The 23,789-nt window shown below is 44.6% G+C and overlaps 1 protein-coding gene across 2 annotated transcripts; it reads right to left on the reverse strand.

Moving 5' to 3' along the window:
* Positions 1-775: 775 nt before the first annotated feature.
* On the reverse strand, positions 776-22,641 carry PCP4L1 (Purkinje cell protein 4 like 1). 2 transcript variants are annotated; one of them, XM_060134619.1, is made up of 3 exons: positions 22,418-22,641; positions 2,527-2,581; positions 776-1,909 (listed from the first exon to the last, which is right to left on the reverse strand). In XM_060134619.1, exons 1-3 carry the CDS (start codon positions 22,424-22,426, stop codon positions 1,767-1,769), a joined length of 207 nt encoding a protein of 68 aa, XP_059990602.1. In that variant the 5' UTR covers positions 22,427-22,641; the 3' UTR covers positions 776-1,766. The 2 variants fall into 2 exon arrangements, with proteins under 2 accessions (XP_059990602.1, XP_059990594.1); XM_060134611.1 differs by lacking the exon at positions 22,418-22,641 and adding an exon at positions 8,549-8,804.
* Between the last annotated feature and the right edge of the window lie 1,148 nt (positions 22,642-23,789).

A 23,789-nucleotide genomic window follows, 5' to 3' on the forward strand; every position in this document is an offset into this window, starting at 1 on the left:
AAATGTAAAATTTCCTTCTCGTCTCTGGCAACAGGAGAAGAGGGCCTTCCCATGAATTACTGTTTAATCCTCCTGATAGTCTATAGCCATGGCTTGTTAGGCATGGACGAACTTTGTAATATAGGTTGCTTCCAGGGATATAGTTCCTTGCTTCCTATTCAGAGCTGCTGCATGGTTCCAGCTTCTGTATTCTTAAATCAGTACTAAGAAGTGAGGAGAATGGGGGAGAGAGAGCGTTCCTTGTTCGACCTTCAAGCATTTGGCTTCTGGTTTCAATGTATAGAAATCATTTCTCAGCAATGTAAGCCATCATTTTATTCATGGTTTAAAATCTTCAGCGTGACAGTGGTGCTCTCTATTGACCCAGAGTCATCATCTGCTTCTTCTCCTGTTTGATAAAACAGTGGGAGGGGAGGAGGGTCGTGGGAGGAAGACAAAGCAGGAGGGACAGCTAACACAGGTCATTTGGGGAGAGGGAGGAAGGGAAGATGGGGTTTGTTTTCAGAGGCAGATCCACCAAGCGTGTGCTCGCTGGAAGGGGAAAGGGAAGGAGATGAGCACCCTTGTAGGGGAGCATCGGGGGTGGAAATAGCAGCAGGTAGAGACAATGTGGGTGGTGAATCAAGGTGAGGACAAGGTCAGGGAAGGAAGGTAGGAGAGGGCTTCGGTCTGTGTTAGTTTCCTGAGCCATCATGTAATCCGCGCAGTTGCTCTACCACCCTCCCTGAGGCCAGCTCAGGCTTATATTCATATTCCTCCCAAGAAAAAACAGAAGTAGAGGTCAAAAGGCCCCACTTGAGGATTTTGTTTATTGTTTTCATAATTATTAAACATGCTAAAATCACATAGAGTGGCTGTTCCACTTCTGCTCTGACTCCACCGTGGGGCAGGTGGGAACTACAAGGGTCACTTGGTTTTTGTGGCCTCTGGGGGTGGCTAGGCATGAGGGGTTAGAGGTAGGCAGGTTAACAAAGCCCCAAGAATCCTTCATATGGTACACCTTTACCAGCAGTAACTTGTGTCCTTAGAGATCTCCTCCTCCTTCACTTTTCTTTTCTTCCCAAATCAACTGGCGATTTCCTTCCCAAATCTTCCCATTTCCCTGCCTGTGGCCCCTTGAACCTCTTCCACTTCTGCCCCTTACGGTTCTAGACTAGACGATGAAGGAAACTTTTCCTTGTCTCTACCAGTCCCAGTCGGCCTTCCTTGGAACTAATCTACTGAGCATGCACTAACATGGGAGCAGTTTGATTTAGGTCTGCCCAGGGGAAAGGGAGGCTCCAGTCCCCACTGTGGCTTAGCTCATAGGAGGGAAGTTGAGGTCCTGATGAGAAGGATGTGAAGGTAAAAAATGCTACCTGAAGTGTGAATGTTGTAACCAGTGGAAAAGGGCATATGCCCCACCCTCGGGCACCCTACTCTGAAGGCTTTTCCCTCCCTCCCACATCGTCAGGGGTCCCTCTCTCAACCTCAAATCCTCTTGCTCTTCAGCCTCATAGGGCAGGCACAGGTACTGGTCAAGAAGCTGTATCCCAAGGAGAAAATGTTCCACCCTTAAGCAAGTGGCTGCCTGTTGAATTCTTCATCTTCCCTGTGTTCCTTGTGCCTCTGCGGCTGCGATGGCTTGAGAGGCCAGAGAAAATAATGTATAAGTGTTGAACTTGCCTCAACGAGAAGCTTGAGGGACAAGGAGACAAAGATACATGGGAGTCAGAGCTGTGGAGAAGGGGAGGGAAGGGAGCAAGGTGAAGGTTAAGGCTGGTTATTCAGGAACTGGAATCCTTTTTCTTTTTCTGGAATCGCCGGAACTTGCCCTGAATAGCGAGGGCAGCCTTCTCTGTTTCTGGTGCCGTCAGATCAATGTCAATCTCCTCCTCCTCCTCCGCCTTCTTGGCATTGCCAGCTCTCCCTGCAGATAGTTGAGAGGTTCATTAATGAGTAAACCTGAATTGCCCCAGACCCTTTCCCAGGCCCCAAATACAGTGGTTAAAGTCCACTTTCTACTGGACTCTGTGAGGTCCCTCAATCTTTGCTAGGACCCGGAATGCCTGATAACTCTCCCAGAAGCTTGAGTCAGGGTACCTACGCAGAGAATTAGTTATAGTAGGTACTCAGAAGCTTTGCAACTCTTGAACCAAGATGACAAATGTCTTCTATCACCACTTATTCCTAAATCCTACAGTTCAGAGTCCCACAGCACACTCACTTTCCCCTGTTTTCCCTAAAGTTCTGATTGAGACAGGGGCTGGGATCATTTGATGAGTTTCTTCCTATCACTGTACCTGTTTCCAAGCATTCCAGAGCCAGTTTCTAAAATCAAAGCGTAAATTCTAGTAGGTTTACTTCTTAGGAAAAACTGGAAGGAAGTTTATAGATATAGTAGTCCTAACCTAGTGCTTTGTTTCACTTATCACATTCTTATTCCTGTTACATCTGACTTTAGGAGCGTCCAGGCTTACAGCCCTACTTGTCTTCATGTCCCTATATTTACCTGCCCTGCAAACGGCTTAGTCCACCCCCACTCACCCTTTTCCTCTGGGCCAGCTGCCTGGTTGGTTGCTGGGGATGTTTTGGTGTTAAGCTGGAAAAGAAAAATCAGAATATTAGATATTCACAGAAGTATTAAGGTGCCATCCCCATAGACTCACCATCCTCATTTTCAAGCCCTCCTACTACCAGGTCCATCCCTTAGTCTTTTGAAGAAGTGTGTCTTGAGATCAGAGAGAGGGAGAAGAGTCATCAAAATTTATTCAACAAGTATTGATTGGTGCTAGGGAAATTGTAGAGGACAAAACAGAAAAAACCCTGCCCTCGTGGAGTTTACATTCTAGGATATAGATAGACAAATGAATAAAAAAATTATTATTATGTTAAGTGGTGATAAGTGCTATAGAGAAAAGACAGGGAAGGGAGGTAGTGACTGCCAGGTGGGAATGGAGAAATACAGTTTTATACAGAGTGGTCAGGAAAAGCCTCTCTGAAAGGTGGTATCTGAGCCAAGAGCTGAAGGAGATAAGGGAGTAAGGGCTGTAGGTGGTGGGCAAGAGCTCTCAAGGGCCCTGGGGTGGAGGTGTGGCTAGAGTGTTTGAGCAATAGCATGAGTCCAACGTAGCTGGAGTGAATGACAGTTGGAGATGAGATCAGAGATAACTGGGAGTTGGGGCAGACTCCGTCGGACCTTGGGAGTCTTTTTAAGCCTTGGGAGTCTTTTTAAGGAGCTTGACTTTTATCGTAAGGGTGATGAGAAGCCATTAGAGACCTTCAATTGGCACATAAGGGGCATTAGGGAGGAAGCTGAAAAATCTGTTAGGCGATTATTGCAGAAAACTAGACAGGAGATAATGGTTGCTTGGATCAAAAAGGTGTCAGTGGAGGTGGTGAGAAGTGATCTGATTCTAGGTATACAATTGTCCCTCAGATTCCGCAGGAGATTGGTTCCAGGATCCCCGAGGATACCAAAATCCACAGACGCTCAAATACCTTATATAAAATGGCATTTATTTGTATATTGGCAAGTATTTGCCTATAACCTATGCACATCCTCCCACATACTTAAAATCTCTAGATTACTTATAATGCCTAATACGATGTAAAGGCTATGTAAATAGTTGTCAATACAATGTAAATGCTATGCAAATAGTTGCTGGCTTGCAGCAAATTCAAGTTTTGCTTTTTGAAACTGTCTGAAATTTAAAAAATTATATACTTTCAATCTTTGGTTCGTTGAATCCACGGATGCAGAACCCTCAGACACAGGGCCAACTGTATTTTCAAGCTACGACTATTGGTTAAATGGCATAGTGACACAACTCAAGGATAGCTCCAAAGTTTTGGGACTGAGGAAATGAAAAAAAAAATGAAATTGCCAATTCCTGAAATGAAGAAGACAGCAGGAGGAGCAGGTATTAGGGAAAGGATCAGAAGCTTGTTTTTGGACAAGTTTGAGATTGCCTATCTAATTATCCGGGAGGAGTTTTGTTTTTTGTTTTTTTTTTAACATCTTTATTGGAGTATAATTGCTTTACAATGTTGTGTTAGTTTCTGCTGTATAACAAAGTGAACCAGCTCGACGTATACATATATCCCCATATCCCCTCCCTCTTGAGCCTCCTGCCCACCCTCCCTATCCCACCCCTCTAGGAGGTCACAAAGCACTTGATCTCCCTGTGATATGCAGCTGCTTCCTACTAGCTATTTTACATTTGGTAGTGTATATATGTCAATGTTACTCTCTCATTTTGTCTCAGCCTCCCCACCCCGTACCCCCTGGCCCCCGGCCCCCCACCATCCTCAAGTCCACTGTCTACCAGGAGGAGATGTTGTTATAAGCTATTGGATATTCAAGATGAGTTAAAGAGAAGACTCTTGCCTAGAGATATAAATTAGACAGTTATTAAGATGTGGTTGGCATTTAAGCCATGAGACTGGGTGAGATCACCAAGGGAGTGAGTTCAGATAAAGAGGAGAAAAGGGTCAAATCCTGGGGCATTCCGGTGATTAGAGGTTGTAGAAATGCGGAGAAATCTATAAGAGAAGTTGAGAAGAAGCCAGGAGAAAAGTCAAGAGATTATAGTACTTTAGAAGCCATATGAAGAAACTATTTCAAGGAGACAAGAGTGATTAATTGTGTCAAATTCTGCAGGTAAGGGACTTCCCTGGTGGTCCAGTGGTTAACAATCCGGCTTGCAATGCAGGGGATGCCCGTTTGATCCCTGGTCAGGGAACTAAGATCCCACACGCCATGGGGCAAGTAAGCCCGCGCACCACAACCGCTGAGCCCGCGCGCCACAACTACTGAAGCCCGCACACCTAGAGCCCATGCTCCGCAACAAGAGAAGCCACTGCAGTGAGAAGCCCGAGCACCACAACAAAGAGTAGCCCCCACCCGCCGCAACTAGAGAAAGCCAGCCTGCAACAACGAAGACCCAACACAGCCAAAAATTAAAAAAAAAAATAAAGTAAAACCAGTCAAGATATTGTCCCTATCTTCCAGGCTGAGTGAGGAGATAAGACAAGTATCCAAATAATACTTCCTGAGCATTTATTATGTGCCAAACTGTATCCCATTTAATCCTCTGAAATCTCTGAGATGTCATCCTATTTTATAGTTGAGGAAACAGGCTTAGAGATGTTAAAGATCTTGCCCAAGGGCTTCCCTGGTGGCGCAGTGGTTGAGAGTCTGCCTGCCAATGCGGAGGACACGGGTTCGTGCCCCGGTCCGGGAAGATCCCACATGCCGCGGAGCGGCTGGGCCCGTGAGCCATGGCCGCTGAGCCTGCGCGTCCGGAGCCTGTGCTCTGCAACGGGAGAGGCCACAGCGGTGAGAGGCCCGTGTACCGCAAAAAAAAAAAAAAGATCTTGCCCAAGGTCAAGCCACACTACTAGAAAACAGTGGAACTGGCTCTGGGACCGAGGCAGACCAACTCCACACTCTTAGCCACTGTGCTATGTCCACAAGATCGAATACCGTTGCATGCTGACACAAATATGCTAATATATTCACAATTACTGAATCTAGCTGGAAAAGATATGGATGTGCATTGAACAACTCTGATAAATTTTTCTAACAGAAAGTTAGGGGGAAATAAGAAAATAATAATTTAAAGTAAAATAAAAATTATTAAGATAAAAAACGCTGGGGGCTTCCCTGGTGGTGCAGTGGTTGGGAATACGCCTGCCAATACAGGGGACACGGGTTCGATCCCTGGTCCAGGAAGATCCCACATGCCACGGAGCAACTAAGCCCGTGCGCCACAACTACTCAGCCTATGCTCTAGAGTCTGCGAGCCACAACTACTGAAGCCTGCACACCTTAGAGCCCGTGCTCCACAACAAGAGAAACCACGGCAATGAGAAGCCTGTGCACCGCAATGAAGAGTAGCCCCCACTCACCACAACTAGAGAAAGCCCATGCGCAGCAACGAAGACCCAGTGCAGCCAAAAATAATTAAATTTACAAATAAAAGTTGATATGTTCCAATTTTTGTAAAATATATTGCTTGCTTATGTATGTATATGTACATTTTTATTTAAAAATCTGAAAGAACATGCACAAGGGTGTTCCCCAAACCCTATGGAATTCCTGCTAGTCTCCCTTATGACCAAAAAAAAAAAGTTTCCATTAGAGGAAGGGTTGTTCCTGAGACTCTTGGGAGACTGGCCACTCATTACTCTTTCTTTTCCCATGATCTTCCTGTGGTCGATATATATATATTTGGCACATGATCAATGTAGTGACCCAGTAGTTAGCTAGGTGACGCTTTCCACACTGGCACGCTGTCATCACAAGAGGTCTGTCCACACTGCAAAAGCATGAGATAGATGGGGTGTTTAGTAATAGGATAATAGTCAATAGTCCTGACAAGAGGGTCACGGGTCAAGAGGCAAGTTCTATAGTCCCACGATCTCTGACTTCAAACCCTCCTTTTTTTATTGCCAGCAAATCCCTGAATCTGATCCTTGCTTTAACCATTATCCCTCTCTCTCTCTCTAAGCCTGTTCCCTTAATCCACCAATTCTTTTCTTTCATCCCTCCCCTTTGGAGGAAAATCTGGACCCCAGTTCTAAAAATCTCCCCTCGAGTAACTGTCCCTTCCTCTGCCTTCCTTCTCATATCAGCTAACCTTGATAATCCTCGAAGCAGGAATATTTGCCAGGGCTGAACCACACTCGCCACCCCTTTCCCTCCGCCCTGCCAGCTGTCACCTTCCTGAGTCTCTCCTGAGATTACTGACCCTGGAATGGAGCCATGGCTCAGCTGCTGTCTAGCCACCCAGGGGTTCTCAGCTCCATTTGGCTTAACTTTATGAGAGGTCACTACGGAGACTAGAAAAGGGTTCTGTAAAGGAGAAGAAAACCCCTATTACTCACAATGCCCCTTGAAATCTCTCTCACACCTTCTGCTAAAAAGTAATACGCTGGGGCTTCAACCTGCTCCTCCTCCCTGTACCCTCTCCAGCCAGTTCTCAAATAGCTACTCTGAACACTATGGATTTCTGGATTTAGTGGTTAGTGATTTGCTGAGGTGGGAGGTGGGGGCAGTTAGATCACAGGTTGTTAGCTCCCACCCTCTACGTCATACTCAGCCCTTTCCTGGCCCCTGGTCTCTGCCCCAAGCCTCCTGTGTATCTTCCAGAAACTCAGCAATTTTAGATGAATCAAGGTCCTCTGGTGCATCCATCTGACAGCCATCAGATTAACCATATTTCTGGTAAACCAAGGAGGCACGGAGGTCCACTCTGGATGAACCAGAAACCACATGTGCTGTAAGAGTGTCTCTTACAAAAACTCACAACTCCAGAGGATCAGTGCTCACCCACAAGAGCTGTGACAGGTGAGCGTTTCTCAGCCGCTCTCTCTCAGCCTCTCATTCTAGCCAGGTATGGATTACTGGAAACTCTCAGGTGCTCTTCTACTTCTTTCAACACTGAGCTCTTCTGACCAGAAATAACAACAACAGTGAAATGGTTTAGCAAATCCTTCCTTTTCCTTATGGGACCCATCTAGGGGAACTGGAAGAAATCAAGGACTTTAGAATGCCACCCCACCTCATCTTATTAATAATCATATATATTGATATAATATTTACTTTGTGCCAGTCACTGTTCTAAGTACTTTAACATGTTTAATTCTTACAACAGCCCTATAAGATAGGTATTGTTACTAGTCTCACTTTACAGATAAGAAAACTAAGGGCCAGAAGAGGTTAATTAACTTGCCTAAGGTGATATAGCTAAGAAGTAGCAAAGCCAGGATTTGAACCAACGTGGTCTGACTCCAGAGTCCACCCTCTTGAACATTATGCTATGCTGTATCCGTCTCCAGCCAAAGGCGTAAGCACGTGTATGCATGTGGTACATACATACCACATGAGAAGGATGTCCAGTGTGAAACTGATTTAAATAGACAAGTGCTCCCACACAGCAGAGCAATCCCTAGGTAAGGAGGAAAGTCCTAGAGATCATGATTTCCTTCCATTCCCACAGTTAGGCAGCTGTATTCAAGGACCAGTCTCTCAATCCATAGTCCCCAACACTTGCTTGATATATACTCTAGAGGGTCCTGTCCTCCCAATAGGGGGAAAGCTTACTTGTAATTTGAGAACCTGATCCCAGACCTTGCCTACTGACTCAGATTCCTGCTCTGCTAGTTGAGCAAGCCATGCTGATTCTGGCTTTCATCTTGATGTTTGCCCAGTGGGCCTCCTGACACATACCGGGCTGACCCCTGGGGGTTAGCCATAGCCTGTATGTGTGTTTTTCACTCCCAGGGCCAGATGCTAGCCTTTCAGATTCTGAGAATTCCATGTGCAGGATCATCCTATTGGTTTCCATTTCAAATGACTCTCTTGCTTACATTTAAGCCTGTTATTCCAAGTTTCTAGTGAGTTGAAGCTTGGTTCAGTTCAGCCTCACTGCCTACACAGGACTAAATGTTTCTTACTTCTCAACATGTAATTAGCAACTATGAGGCCCATCAACTCTTGCCTTTCCCTAGAGGGCCCTAGTTTCTTTCCCTGCCTACATTCCTGTATTCCTTTTCTCCTCACCTCTGGGCCTGATGTGCTCCAATGTTCCATTCCATCATCTTGGCAGTAGCTGTCAATTCTCCATGAGTATACTTTTGTTTCCTCTGCAGTTCAAAGTTGTGGACTCTCCCTTCCAGTGTGGACAGAGGAAAAGGAGAGGTCTGCTGGCTTAGGGGTCTTCTGTCTTCAAACTTTGAGAGACTGCAGAGAGGGATATGACACAGCAATATCCTCCCTTTCCTGACCCCATACCTCTTTCCAGGGCATTTATCAGCATTCAGATGATGTCTTTTCCTTCCATTTGAGCTTTAGATCCCATTCCCCTTTTCTCCTCCTCAGGAATCTTCACAATCAATTCTCTTGACTTGCTTATAAATAAAACCTCTTCCTTTCTTTAAAACCGAAAAAACAAGAAAAAGCCTTCCTCAATCTGAATTCCTTCTTCAACCACAACTAGAGTGAAAAGAAGCGGGTCTAGGACCAAGCCTTGAGGAACCCCAATATTAAAAGGTTAGGGTGAACAGATGGAGAAATATACTATGTTCTTGGACTGGAAGAATCAATATTGTAAAAATGACTATACTACCCAAAGCAATCTACAGATTCAATGCAATCCCTATCAAACTACCAATGGCATTCTTCACAGAATTAGAACAAAAAATTTTACAATTCGTATGAAAACACAAAAAACCCAGAATAGTCAAAGCAATCTTGAGAAAGAAAAATGGAGCTGGAGGAATCAGGCTCCACAACTTCAAACTATACTACAAAGCTATGGTAATCAAGACAGTGTGGTACTGGCACAAAAACAGAAATACAGATAAATGGTACAGGATAGAAAGCCCAAAGATAGACCCACGTGCATATGGTCACCTAATTTATGACAAAAGAGGCAAGAACATACAATGGAGAAAAGACAGCCTCTTCAATAAGTGGTGCTGGGAATACTGGACAGCTACATGTAAAATAATATTAGAACACTCCCTAACACCATACACAAAAATAAACTCCAAATGGATTAAAGACCTAAATGTAAGATCAGACACTATAAAACTCTTAGAGGAAAACATAGGAAGAACACTCTGACGTAAATCACAACAAGATCTTTTTTGACCCACCTCCTAGAGTAATGAAAATAAAAACAGAAAAAACCAAATGGGATCTAATTAAACTTAAGATCTTTTGCACAGCAAAGGAAACCATAAATAAGACAAAAAGACAACCCTCAGAATGGGAGAAAATATTTGCAAATGAAACAACAGACAAAGGATTAATCTCCAAAATATACAAACAGCTCATGGAGCTCAAAATCAAAAAACAAACAATCCAATTAAAAAATGGGCGGAAGACCTAAATAGACATTTCACCAAAGTAGACATACAGATGGCCAAGAGGCACATGAAAAGATGCTCAACCTCACTAATTATTAGAGAAATGGAAACCAAAACTACAATGAGGTATCACATCACACCTGTCAGAATGGCCATTATCAAAAAATCTACAAACAGTAAATGCTGGAAAGGGTGTGGTGAAAAGGGGACCCTCCTGCACTATTGGTGGGAATATACATTGATACAATCACTATGGAGAACAGTATGGAGGTTCCTTAAAAACCTAAAATAGAACTACCATACGACACAGCAATCTCACTACTGTGCAGGTACCCTGAGAAAACCATAATTCAAAAAGAGACATGTACCACAATGTTCATTGCAGCACTATTTACAATAGCCAGGACATGGAAGCAACCTAAATGTCCACTGACAGATGAATGGATAAAGATGTGGCACATATATACAATGGAATATTACTCAGCCATAAAGAGAAATGAAATTGAGTTATTTGTAGTGAGGTGGATGGACCTAGAGTCTGTCATACAGACTGAAGTAAGTCAGAAAGACAAAAACAAATACTGTATGTTAACGCATATATTATGGAATCTAAAAAAAAAAAAAGGTACTGATGAACCTAGTGGCAGGGCACGAATAAAGACGTAGACATAGAGAATGGACTTGAGGACATGGGGAGAGACGGAGGGGGAAGCTGGGGCGAAGTGAGAGTAGCATCGACGTATATACACTACTAAATGTAAAAATAGATAGCTAGTGGGAGGCAGCAGCATAGCACAGGGAGATCAGCTCGGTGCTTTGTGATGACCTAGAGGGGTGGGTTAGGGAGGGTGGGAGGGAGGCTCAAGAGGGAGGGGATATGGGGATATATGTATGCATATGGCTGATTCACTTTGTTGTACAACAGAAACTAACACAGTATTGTGAAGCAATTATACTCCGATAAAGATCTATAAAAATAAATAAATAAATAAAATGTTAGGGTGGTCCTTTCAAAATAATGCTGGAACAATTGGATAGTCAAGTGCAAAGAAACCTCAATCTATGTCTTGCACCCTATACAGAAATTAACTTGAAATGGATATAAAACCTAAAACTATAAAACTTCTAGAAGAAAATCCAGGGAAAAAATATCTTTGCAACCTTGGGGTAGGCAAAGATTTCTTAGATACACCAAAAGCATAGTCCATAAAAGAAAAAAATTATAAATTGGACTTCATCAAAATTAAAAACTGCTCTTTGAAAGACAGTCCTAAGAGAATGAAGAGACAAACTACAGACTGGAAGAAAATATTTGCAAATCACAAATCTGATAAAGGACTTGTATCCAGTATATATAAAGAACTTTCAAATCTCAATAGTATGAATACAGTTTGTAAAAAGGAGCAAGATATTTGGACACTTCACCAAAGAAGATACATGGATGGCAAATAAGCACATGAAAAAATATATATCATTAGTCATTTGGGCAATTTGAATTAAAACCACGATTAGATATCATTATACAGCTATTAGAATGTTTTGTTGTTGTTTTGGGGGGGTTGTGTGTGTGTGTGTGTGTGTGTGCGTGTGCACGCATGCACGCATACATGCACACACGTGTTTTTGTTGGGTTTTTTTTTTATGACTATACAATGTGCTGGCAAAGATACAGAGTATCTGGAGCTCTCAGACATTGCTGATGGGAAGGTAAGATGGAACAGCTAGTGTGGAAGTTTCTTAAGTGTACATTTTTCATACAACCCAGCAATCCTACTCCTAGGTATTTACTCAAGTGAAATTAAAACGTACGTCTACACGTAAACTTGCAGGTGAATGTTTATAATGGCTTTACCTGCAATCACCAAAAACTGGAAACAACCAAATGTCCCTCAACTGAGGAATGGGTAAACAAATTGTAATACATCCATAAAATGTAATACTACTCAACAATTAAAGAAGGAATGAACTACTGATACATACAACAACATGGATGAACTTCAAAGGCATTATGCTAAGTGAAAGAAGCCAGACCCGTAAGGATACACGTATACTGTATGATTCCAATTATATGACATTTCTTGTAAAGGCAAAACTATAGGTACAGCAGACAGATCAGTGGCTGCTAAGGGCTGAGGTCATGGGAGGGGTGAGTATAAAGGAAAATGGGGGAATTTGGGGATGATGGAACTGCTGTATATCTTGATTGTGGTGGCAGTTACATGATGTATATGTTTGTCAGAATTCACAGAACTATATCCGGATAAAAGTATATTTTACTGCATGTAAGTTATACCTTATTAACTTATTAAGTTATACAAGTAACATAATAAGTTGTTAAATAATGTTATTTTTTTAAGGGGAAAGAAGGTTAAGAGAGGTCAAGAAGCTAGCAAAGACTGAGAAGGACCAGTTAGAAAGGTAGAGTAGATAGGTGTCTGGGGAAGGGGTGGGGGCAGGGTCTCTCACATCTCTTTTCTTTTCATAGCTGGACTTCTCAGAACACTTACTGTCTCCATTTCCTCACCTCCCACACACTCTCCCACCCACTTCAACCTAGCTTCTACTCCTACTCCACTGAAATGCCTCTTTAGAAAACCAATGTGCTCTATGATAAGAAATCAAATGCAAAAGTTTCAGGTCCACTTGGCTTGACCTCTTGAAGTGTTCAATACTCTTAATCATTTCACCTTTCTTGACACATATTCTTTCCTTGGCTCCTGGGACATCACAGTTTTTCCTGGTTTTTCTCCTATCTTTCTGGACACTTCTGTCAACATTTAAGTATTGGGGGCTCTCGAGGTTTAGGGCTAGGCTCCCTTCTGTTCTCTTTTCCTAGATGATCTTATCTGCACCTATGACTTCAGTTATCATGTATACAGCACCATCCAATAGAACAGTGGTCAGCTATCTACTGCGCGCTGCCAAATCTGGTCTACGGCCTGTTTTCCTAAATTAAATTTTACTGGAACATAGCCATGCCCATTGTTTGCATATTGTCTGTGGCTGCTTTTGCACCACAGTAGCAGAGTTGAGTAATTGCAGCAGAGGCCACAGGGCCCACAAAGCCAAAAATACTTGCTACCCGGCCCATTACAGAAAAAGTTTGCAGACCCCTGCAAAAGAACTTTTTGCAATGATGGACATGTTTTATATCTGTGCTGCCCAATATATGGCATCCCCTAGGCACATGGGGCTATTGAGTATTTTGAAATGTGGCTAGTGCAACTGAGGAATAAAATTTATAAATTTATTTAATAAGTTAATAATTTATTAATAACTAATAAGCTAAATAACTACATGTGGTTAGTGGCTACCATATTGAACCGCACAGAATGCCATTGACGGCTCAAATGTACAGCTTTCCCTTGGTATCCGAGAAGGATTGGTTTTAGGATCCCCAGGGATACCAAAATCCACAGATGCTCAAGTCCCTTACATAAAATGGCACAGTACAGTCTGCCCTCCAGTACCCATGGGTTCTGCATCCTCAGATTCAGAAATTCAATCCGCTGTTGGTGGAACCCGTGGATGCAGAGGGCAGACTGCATACCTCTATCCCAGAAATCTCCTCTGAGCTGTTAAACATCTCCACTTGGGCTTCCCTGGTGGTGCAGTGGTTGAGAGTCCGCCTGCCGATGCAGGGGACACGGGTTCGTGCCCCGGTCCGGGAAGATCCCACATGCCGCGGAGCGGCTGGGCCCATGAGCCATGGCCGCTGAGCCTGCGCGTCCGGAGCCTGTGCTCCGCAACGGGAGAAGCCACGACAGTGAGAGGCCTGCGTACCGCAAAAAAATAAATAAATAAAATAAAAATTTTTTTAAATAAATAAATAAAACATCTCCACTTGGATGTTCTATGGGAACTCCAAACTCTTTGTGTCTCAAACTAAATTCATAATCCTACCTACCCAACCTAGTCCTCTACAAGGTATTCCCCATTTCATCCAGTTGTACAAGCCACAAACCTAGAAATTGTTCTTGACACCTTTCTTTCCTTCACATTGCATATCCAATTCAATATTAAGTCCTATTAACTTTATCTCCCAAATATCTCTTAATCCATTCACTTCCACCATCCTAACACAGTTGTTTCTTATGTGGACCACGGTAATAGCCCAAGTGGTTACTGATGCTCTTAGGATAAAGAAGAAAATTCTTTTTTTTTTAGGAGAAAATCTTTAACACAGTCTAAAAGGTCTTACATTATGCAACCTCTGATTACCTCGGTAACCTCATCTCTGTTGCTTCTCACCTCAGGACCTTGGCACATGGTTCCCTTACCCCTGCTCCCCTTTTACCTAGTTAATTCCTATTTATCCTTCAGAGCTCTACTTAAGGGTTCCTTCTTCCAGGAAGCCCTTCTTAGCTCCCCAGACTAGGCTAGGACAGTCATAAGTTTTCACAGCACCTGGTATTTCTCCTTAGTAGTACTTGTTACTAATGTAATTAAATAATAAATAATGTAATTAAATAATAATTTATTAATTAGTTATTTAATGTCTGTCTCCTCCACTTCTGTGCAAGTTCCTATGAGGAACTCGCTATGAGGGCAGGGGCAGTGTCTATCTTACTCACTCCAGGGTCTAGCAGTATATGTTGAACAAATGAAGGGAGCTCCTACTCTGCTGTATTTGCCACCTCACCACGATTTCTGAAGTCTAATTTGCTTTCAGATAGCTGAGGGCCTCACTCTGTAGCTGGCTCAGAGATTGTGAAGCCAGGGCATTGCTTTTCCTCACTTCAGTAGATGTGCCTGAAATACAGCTGAGGATGAAGGGGAAGAACTTCTCTAGGAGTGTATTTCATGTTACCTGTATTATAGTTCTTGTGTATTTGTCTTACCTCCCCTTCCCCAACTTCACCACCCCACCAGAGTCCATCTCCTTGAAAGCACGGTCCATTTATTTGTGTATCACTTGTAGTAACTGCAACCTATGTCTTGCACATAGTAGGTACTCAGTAGATATTTGTTTATGTGAATTAAAATTTTCTCAAGCCTCAAATTCCTGGTGGAAGCAATATGTCATCTTAGGTAGAGGTAGACAGATCTGAGTTCATATCCTGGATCTGCATTGACTATCCCGGCTCTCCCATTCCTAGCTGTGTGACATTGGATAAATCAGTTAGCTTTGCTGTGCTCAGACATCTCATCTGCAGAAGAGAAAACATATCTATCCTAAAAGGTGAAAAGAACTAGAAAAAATGTATGCAAAATACCTAGCATATATCAAAATAAATTGTTATTATTTTGAAGTAATGTAACTGTGGATTGAATATAAGAATAGGACAAGTTACTGGGGTGTTGCCTGGCTCAAGACCCGGAATCAAAAAGTAGAGCTGCCACAGAGTATATCTTCACTAAGTGGGACTGAAGGAGGAAGGGAGTACCTGGGATGGCTCTAAGGGCCCTTGAGGCTTATTCTGCTACCAAAGGAGTTTCATAACTGTTCTCTTTTTATTCTAAACCAACCCTGGAAATCACAATCTCCCTGTATTCCCAATGTCTGTCCCCAAAAGTGCTGACAATAGCTCTAAACCTTTGGTAAAGGGCCCAACAATAGTCGGCTTGGGCAGAAATTGTATTCTGTATAGCAGCTGCCCATGTCTGTAGCCCTGGAGCCTCCTGGAGCTACTCCCAGGTCATAGGTGTACCAGAGGGGACCTCCAATACAGCACCTCCATTAATGTTCATGTTTCATTGCAAAGAACCCTTAGACACAAACATACCCTATTTTTTTTTTTTTTTTTTTTTGTAGACCACAGGGAGAAGATGATTAGTCCTCAGGAGCAAATAGACCATATCTCCTCAATCAATCCTTTGTATCAGAAGGATAGTTTGTTAGTATTGGCAAAGCACCTGAAAATAGTCAAAGTGGTAGCGACTTAGGTGCTTTTTCCCTATAGCTGTCACTATTGGGGAATAGGTACCCTATAACTCTAGGAGCTACTCGCCCTGCCCCCTTCTTGGGCTGCATTTCTTCCTTTCTTTGTCTCTTACATCTTTAATGGTGTTGCCACAGCAACCATTGTCACGCGAAGAGGCAAGATAGTGTCACCCCCTCTGTTCCGAGCAGCAATTTAGAACTAACCATGGGAAAGGTAAACTACCCAGATTTCCCCCTACGCCTCATCCCACTGGGGTCTTTAAAGAGGTATCACAGGTTGTTAACAGCAGCAACAGACAGGAACAAAGGAGCACCTCATTGCATCTGGATCACATATACTCTGCTTTTGCATGATATATCTTGGATGCTGGGCAAATGAAAACACATCATATACACATTATAGTACTGTTAGGATCACTTAGCTCAGATGAATAAGCACAAGGACTCAGAATCCTGTCCTATAGTCCAGGGCAGGGAAATCTAAAAAGGGCCTGAATCCTAAAAATCCTAAATACGAGCCCCAAAGACCCCTTTCTTGCCTTAGTATTGAAATAAATCCTAGGCCTTGTAAGCTCCCTGCTTGCTTTAGAGATGCAGAAAGTGAAGGGAGACAGGAGTTAGTGCATCTGCTTTCAAGTAGTGACAAAGAGGCTTCAGCCCCCCGGGGACCCTTTTATCCCTGCTGACATGTTCTCCCCCAATGATAAATGAAGTTCACTGCTGAAGACCCTTAGAGAGGCCTTTGGGATCCCCTGGTGCCCCTGAAAGACCCTGGACTGCTGTTTTTGGAGCACTGCTGGAACTGTTTCAATTCTTTCAGGGCAGCAACCAGCTGCAGTCCTCAAACAGCTTCAGAAAGACTTGCTCAAGGTCACCCTCAAGATAATAACAGAAAAAGAACTAGGAATCCTTACTCCAGGTTCTACAGACACACATTCTTTTCCTAATGTTTCCTAATGCATGGAATATAACCCAAATACCTTAGAGACAGGAATACAACCTAAGCAGTCCGAGCTCCCAAGCCCCCTGGTCTGTCCTTCCCCGCTCAGCCATCCCACCCCTGTTTCCTGAAATAGCAGTACCCCTCACTGGAGTCAGGCAGAATTCTTTGGCTATGCCAGCTCATGGTATGCGGTGAGTCAACAGCCCCCGCCCGTTTCCCCCCAGCATGGGCTGCCACAATTTAATGAGTAGTTATTTGCAGTGCTCTGCACACAGCTTGGAGCTGTGCCTTCACCCCATACTGGGGGTAGGGGGTGGGGGAGAGAGTAGTGCCAAAGCATCATGTATTACTGGAATCTTCAGTGTGCATCCCACCCATGACGTTATTGTCCAAGAATAAATGTATTAATCCCACCACAGCCTACAAGGCAAACGCTCAGCTGGAGGGCTTTGTGGGGGAGGGAGGCAGCACCAAGGACAACAGAAGGGTAAATGGCACCTCTTTTCCCTGGATGGGGGGTTGGGAAACCTAGGTGGGCCCGCCTTCTGGCATCAGCCTGGACTTAAACAATAATCAGGCTTCAGGGAGGAGAACGTGATAAGATCCAGGCACCTGCAGGGGTGCAGATTTCTTAGAAAAAGTGGTTTGGGATCTGCTTCTGACTTGGCTTACTCTTGCAGGTAAAATAATTCTGGAGCAAGTCACTTTGAGCAGCAGGTCTGGAGTACGGATTTAGAAAATCATGCACTTAGCATTCATCACTTACTTTGCCAGCCTAACGTGTTCTTCTTTCCCTCTTCTAGATTTCTCCTCCCAAAGCCTTGGTACTCTCTTTGGAAGTCAAGTGGCCAAATGAAGGAGGAGTAAATGTTCAGCATCTGTTTGATTATCAGGTACCGCAATTTTACTTAGATACCTGTTTTCTGCACTGGATCCTCCAAGTCAAATACTTTAGAGTTAAGAGAATTGCTCATTCCTTTCTTTTCTGAAAGAAAACCTCTCCTTCTGGTCCTTGTTTCTTTACAGTGATGATAATCAGTGATGGACACCAGAAACTAAGAATGCATGAAAAGAGAACCTCCAGACTTCCGCCTTCCTACACTCCTATTAACTTACCTACTCCACTTCAGCACATTCATTGCACTCACTTTTAAGGTGACTAGGCATCTTGCATAAGGAAGAATAGTGCTTACCCTGTCTAGTATTCTATCAAAATTTACCCCGTTGGTACATATCATTCTACGTTGGTCTCTCCTCTCTCTCTATCCTCTTGCTCAGGATTTATTAAATCACACTGCTTAGATCTCCTATAGAAAGTATTTGTAATATATTCCTTCAAAGTTGCATGTAAATTAAACCATTCTATCACTGGAGTCACATGTTAAAAGAGTCTTAGGGAAAGTTCTTTGGGGATAAGAAGGCAGCAGTTCTATGCCCCAGTGTTGGTTCTAATACTGTATAAACTTAGATAAGGTTTGGGCCTCAGTTTCCTCATCTGTAAAATGAGGAGATTGGACCAGATGATCTTTTTTTTTTTTTTTTTGCGGTACGCGGGCCTCTCACTGTTGTGACCTCTCCCGTTGCGGAGCACAGGCTCCGGACGCACAGGCTCAGTAGCCATGGCTCACAGGTCCAGCCGCTCCGTGGCATGTGGGATCTTCCCAGACCGGGGCACGAACCCGTGTGCCCTGCATCGGCAGGCGGACTCTCAACCACTGCGCCACCAGGGAAGCCCTGGACCAGATGATCTTTAGGGTTCCTTGACAAATCTGAAATTATATCGCTAAAATGTTTTGATATATTATTTGAGATTTTTTTGGTAAAAAAAAAATACCTGTATTTCTTCTAGATAGAAGGATTTTTGCAAAACTAAGCTTATTTTTTCCATGATAACATAGACTCATGAAAGTCAATTTGGAACTACAGAAGAACAGAAAGAAAACAGGGGGAAGCATTCATAGAACCACTACCTTGAAAAGACAAGCTAGTGACTTGTCTTGATCGACCTGATCCTACTTCCTCCGCTGTCTTTGCAGCCCTATCTCCATCACTGTCATCAGTTAAGATTCTCCATGGACAGACATGAAAGACACATAAGGTTTGCATCTTCGGACTCCAGCCACAATACTTACGGTGCCTGTCCCTATAGAGACTTGACATTCTAAGGTGTTACTGATAACAGCTGCAGCTGAGGGAGAAGACTATATTCCCAGGTCACAGGATGACAAAGTCATCCACTTTTATCAGCCAGTCTCCTGCTCAAGCAGCTAAAGCCAACAACCTGGATTGGTGACTGAGAAAGGGATGAGCAAGCTCTGGAACCAAATTCTGGTTTCTCTTACTTCAGAAGACAGATATTTCTAGAGGTGGAAGGCTCTCCAGTATCCAGCTCTTCTGTTTTATACGTCCCACATAATCATCATCATAATAAAATACCAATGAGAGAGAAAGAGAGAAACTTGGATTTCCTCCAGGTCCCTACCAGGTTCCCTAACAAATGGTTCGCAGAAGACATAACAGAATGATGTCACCCTGACCAAACTTCCATTGTGGAGGAGGTTGTAGATTCAGGCAGATATGCACAGGAAGGAGAATGTGATCCCCAAAGTGTGATATCCCATTCCTATTACCTAGGAGGACAGCAAGCAGAATAATAAAGGAGGGAGTACTGGGTCTAGTGAGGTTTCTAGTTGATCTGTCCCTTGCTCCATCCCCTGCCAGCTTGAGGACAGACACTATGGGGCAGACACCGTGGAACTAGTTACCAGTCATACATAAGCCCCATTTCAGCAGAATGACGGCTGGACCAAGGGATTCCTCCAGCTGGGCTTTTTACAGTTGAGAAGGGCAACAGGATCACAGAAGAACTTGCAAGTGTGCTTTAAGCCGCCAGCTACACCATATGACAAGGGATTATAGGAATGCATCTCCCATCCCCATTCTTCACCGAAACTAGCAAAAAGTTATTAAACTATAAGAGATAGACTGTGATTCACAGCAATCAAGTCCTGCCTGCAGCTGTGAATGCAGACAAGCTGGAGACGAGCCCCTGCAGCTCCTCTGCACACGAACACACACACTCACAGGGGAATGCTCTGCTGCAGTACTGAGTGACAGCAGAGCCAGGAAGGGAAAGTATAACCAGAGACCCTCCCCAGCAGCGTCACCAGGATCCTACACTTTTCCTCTAGGTCTGGAGACCCCCTCCCCAATTTTTGTTCTTCATTTGAAATGGAAATCTCTTAAAGAGATCCCAAATTCTCTCATTTCATGCAGTTTCACTGAAGCAAGACAATAAGCAGGTGGGGGAGGTGAAGCTTACATAAGATTCAGAGTGCACAGGGCTTTTCCTGGGCTCCAGCCTGAAAGAGGAGACCCCTGGGGCTGGGCTGAGAGAAAGAAGTTTGGAGTCTCCCTAGAGCTTCAGAGCTCTGGGCAACACTTCCACTTTTCTTCATAGCTTTTACAAGAGGAAGAAAACAGGCTGGGTCTTGGCCTCTAGGGAAGCAGAGGCCCTTTGGGTATCTGGTTCAGGGACAGCTGATCTCTGTGTAAGCCCAGGTGGCTGCTTCTGGATTTTATAAATACTCATCCCTGAAGCCAGGCTCAGCTTTGTATTAGGAGGCAGCTTCGACGACTAAACTGCTAGTTAGGACCAGTTCACTCTGACAGCCTGGGAGGTCAGGCAGCCCTGCAGACACTGTCAGTTACTACCCATCCAAGGATTCCACTCTCTTCATTCTACTGAGTTCCTGATCGAGGCTAGTCAAGTACAGCTGCTAAGTCAAGACTTGACTTTCCCCTCAAACACCAAATTATTTTTCTTGACACTGCTTTGTGACAGCTTTGTCACTCTACCAAATATCACCCTAGATCCCAGCCCCTGTAGTGTATCCTACAGAGAGGCTGTGCACTTCCCCTAAAGAGCACAGGCTAACCACACATCTTCATGTTGGCATAGACTTCAGATCACAAACCTCCAGGGGATGGCTTGAATTGCAACTTTCAGATTTAGAAACACTAGGGGGGCGTTGAACTCTAGACCTCAGTGAAAAGAGGGCAAAGAGGGCCTCCCTGGTGGCGCAGTGGTTGAGAGTCCACCTGCCGATGCAGGGGACACGGGTTTGTGCCCCGGTCCGGGAAGATCTCACATGCCGCAGAGCAGCTGGGCCCGTGAGCCATGGCTGCTGAGCCTGCACGTCCGGAGCCTGTGCTCTGCAACGGGAGAGGGCAAAGAAAACCTCTCTTCTCACATTAGGGCTGAAAGAAGCAAAAGGAAAGAAGATTGAATCTTTTTTTCCTTTTCTTTCTTTCTGAAAGGCTGCTGTGGTCACAGTCACAACTATCTGAGGGACAGGAAACCACTTTAGTTCATCTGCAGCCCCCAGAGTAGCTGAATTTTCCAGGATAAACTTAGTGGACATGGCAACCAAAACATAGTAGTTGGCACTAATTGGCTCCCTGGGTGAGAGCTTTTGGTAGGAGCCAGCAGAGCTCCTACTAAAGATGAAGATCTAAACTGAGACCTACAGGGTCCTACCCCTGCACTAACCTTGTATCCTTGACACTTCTCATGCTAGTTTTCTGAAATACTCTAAAATAATTTTTTTTTAATTTTAGAAGTGAGATGGAGATAATAACAATAGCTAACATACAATGAGTGCCTACTCTCTGCCAGGTACTGTTCTCAGTACTTGGCATATATTATCTCATTTAATCGTTAGAACGACCAGTATTACCCCCATTTTGCAGATAAAACACTGAAGCAGAGAAAGGCTTAGTAAACTTGCCTAAGGCCACATAGCTAGCAAGCAGTAGAGCTGGGATCTGGCATATAGCTGAGATGTTGGATTTAACACAAGATCCTGGGTACTAGGAAAGGGGGTGCAGAGAGCAAGCTTGTGATGTCACTGCCCATACTGACTTCACTTAGAAAGGAAGATCCTTGTCTCTGGATGCCTAAAAATGCAGTCAAACAATGGAAGAGGTCTTTCCCAGTCTCTGCTTTGACCCCCACGGATGGACAGTGTTCTTTGAATAGAGGAAATCACAGTTAATGGACTGGGTCTGGTTCGGATGACCACGGACCCTGTGGAGACTCAGGGTGTAACAAGCACTGCAGAAGGAGGTCTACTCTTGAAGGGGACATCTCCCCAGCAGCCAGACAGGCCCCCACTACAAGTCTTCTGAATATCAGAATGGTCCCTCCAACGGTTGGTTCTTGATTGAATGAGTGGAGGGTAGGATGCCACCTTCCTAATAGGGGCGAAGTGGCCACCCCAGGGGGCGAGGGCTGGAGTTCTCCGTTGAATGCTACATGAGGAGTGTAAAAGCAATACAGCCCTAGGAGAGGGAAGACAGAAGCTAATGTTTTTGTCAGAAGTCTGGGGAGTGAAGGGAAGCCCGAGTAACCTTGGAGCAGTAAGACCTATGCAGAGGGCAGTATCCTAAGGATAAAACTTACGACCTGAGACCTCAGCCCTCCCATTCTACAATCGATTCCAGTCCCCCCAAATCTCCACCGACAGTCAGGGAACTTAAAGCCTCCCTCTTCCAATCGCTCCCCAGCACTCCAAGGTGGGAGCTTTCCCAGAGAGGCAGGGGGCGTCCCGGGAGGATTCTCAGCGGCTCTGGGCTGCAGCACCCTCCCTCACAGCCCTGGGACCCCGAGCCGCGGCCTCCCCGCGCCGCAGCCCTAGTCCGCAGCGGCGGGGCCAGGCAGCACCTCTCACCTCGCTCATCGCGACGGCCAGACGGGGCGCGCGGGGCGCGACACGTGCAGGGGAGACAAGGGGCACTCAGGCTGCACGGGCGACGGCCGCAAGTTGCCGGGCTCTGAGGCAGGGGCCCCGCTGACGAGGCGAGGAGAGTTAGTGCGGAGAGCCGCTGCTCCAGTGCCCGCACCCCAGCTCCAGGCGCTCAGCTCCCTGCCAGGAGTCCCCTTCCGACCCTGTCCTGTCAGAGCCGCTCCGCAAGCCTCCCCCGGCCCCACCTTTTATAGTCAGCTCCCTACCAGCCTCCAGCCCGACCAATAGGAGCTCTTCCTGCCGCAGAGTGACAGCCCCTGGCATCCAATGGTGGCAGGCTCAGAGGTCTGCTGCATTTCCAAACTAGGGTAAGACAGAGAGCGGGAAGGAGGGGGAGACCGTCGGGGGATGAGAAGATGGAAAATGAAGCAGGGGGAGCAAAGGAGGAAGGAGAGGAAGGAGTAGTACACGAAGGAAAGAGAAAGAGAGGCAGGGAAGGAGTGTGTGAGTTTGAGAAAGTGAAGAAAGAAGAGCTGGAAGGATATCAAGAGGGTGCATGTGAAGCAGGAAACTGAATGAAAGGGTAAACGCCAAGAGATGTTACAGATTAAGATTTAGTAATAGGATGGCAGTCTGACTAAGTGAAGGGCAGAAAGGAGGAAGGGAAGGAGAGGGAGAGATAGAGACAGAGAGGGACAGAGAGAGCAAAAGAGAGACAGAGAGATGCAAGGGGACGGTATTCTGTAGCAAAGAACAGGGGAATTTTGAAGTGCCTGTTTGATTTGGAAGATCATAGATCTAAGGAGTTGAAAGACATTTTAGGATTCATCAATTCTACCTCCCACATAATGCGAAAAACCCTTCTCCAACAAAATGATGGTCCCCTAGCGTCTACTTGAATAGGTAATGAGCTCCCCCCAAAAGTTAATTTACGACTGTTTACTCATTCAATCTCAGTCTGACAATGTGCCCTCCACTGTACTCCACTGTGGTGGTGAAGCTATTAAAAAAATGAGAGAGAGAGAGAGAGAGAGAGAGAGAGAGAGAGAGAGAGAGAGAGACACACACACACACACACACATTATGACCTTGCACCTATTGTTGCCATTAAAATAGATTTCAATATGCAAGTCCTATCTCTTAGAGCCTAGGTTTTTTCTTCCTGCAATTCGGGTAGGAACCCATTTGGTGGTATATGTTTGAGTACCAAAACTAGCAAGTGGATTCTGCCCAGATGTAGGGAGCAGATGTGAAAGATGAAGCCCGCAGTCCAATCTATATAGATTATTTTTCAGTAAGATGGAACTTTACTAAATAATCACTATGTTGTATAAGTTTTAAGAAAAAAATATGATTA

This window comes from Lagenorhynchus albirostris, chromosome 2 (assembly GCF_949774975.1).
Source record: "Lagenorhynchus albirostris chromosome 2, mLagAlb1.1, whole genome shotgun sequence".
NCBI lineage: Eukaryota > Metazoa > Chordata > Mammalia > Artiodactyla > Delphinidae > Lagenorhynchus > Lagenorhynchus albirostris.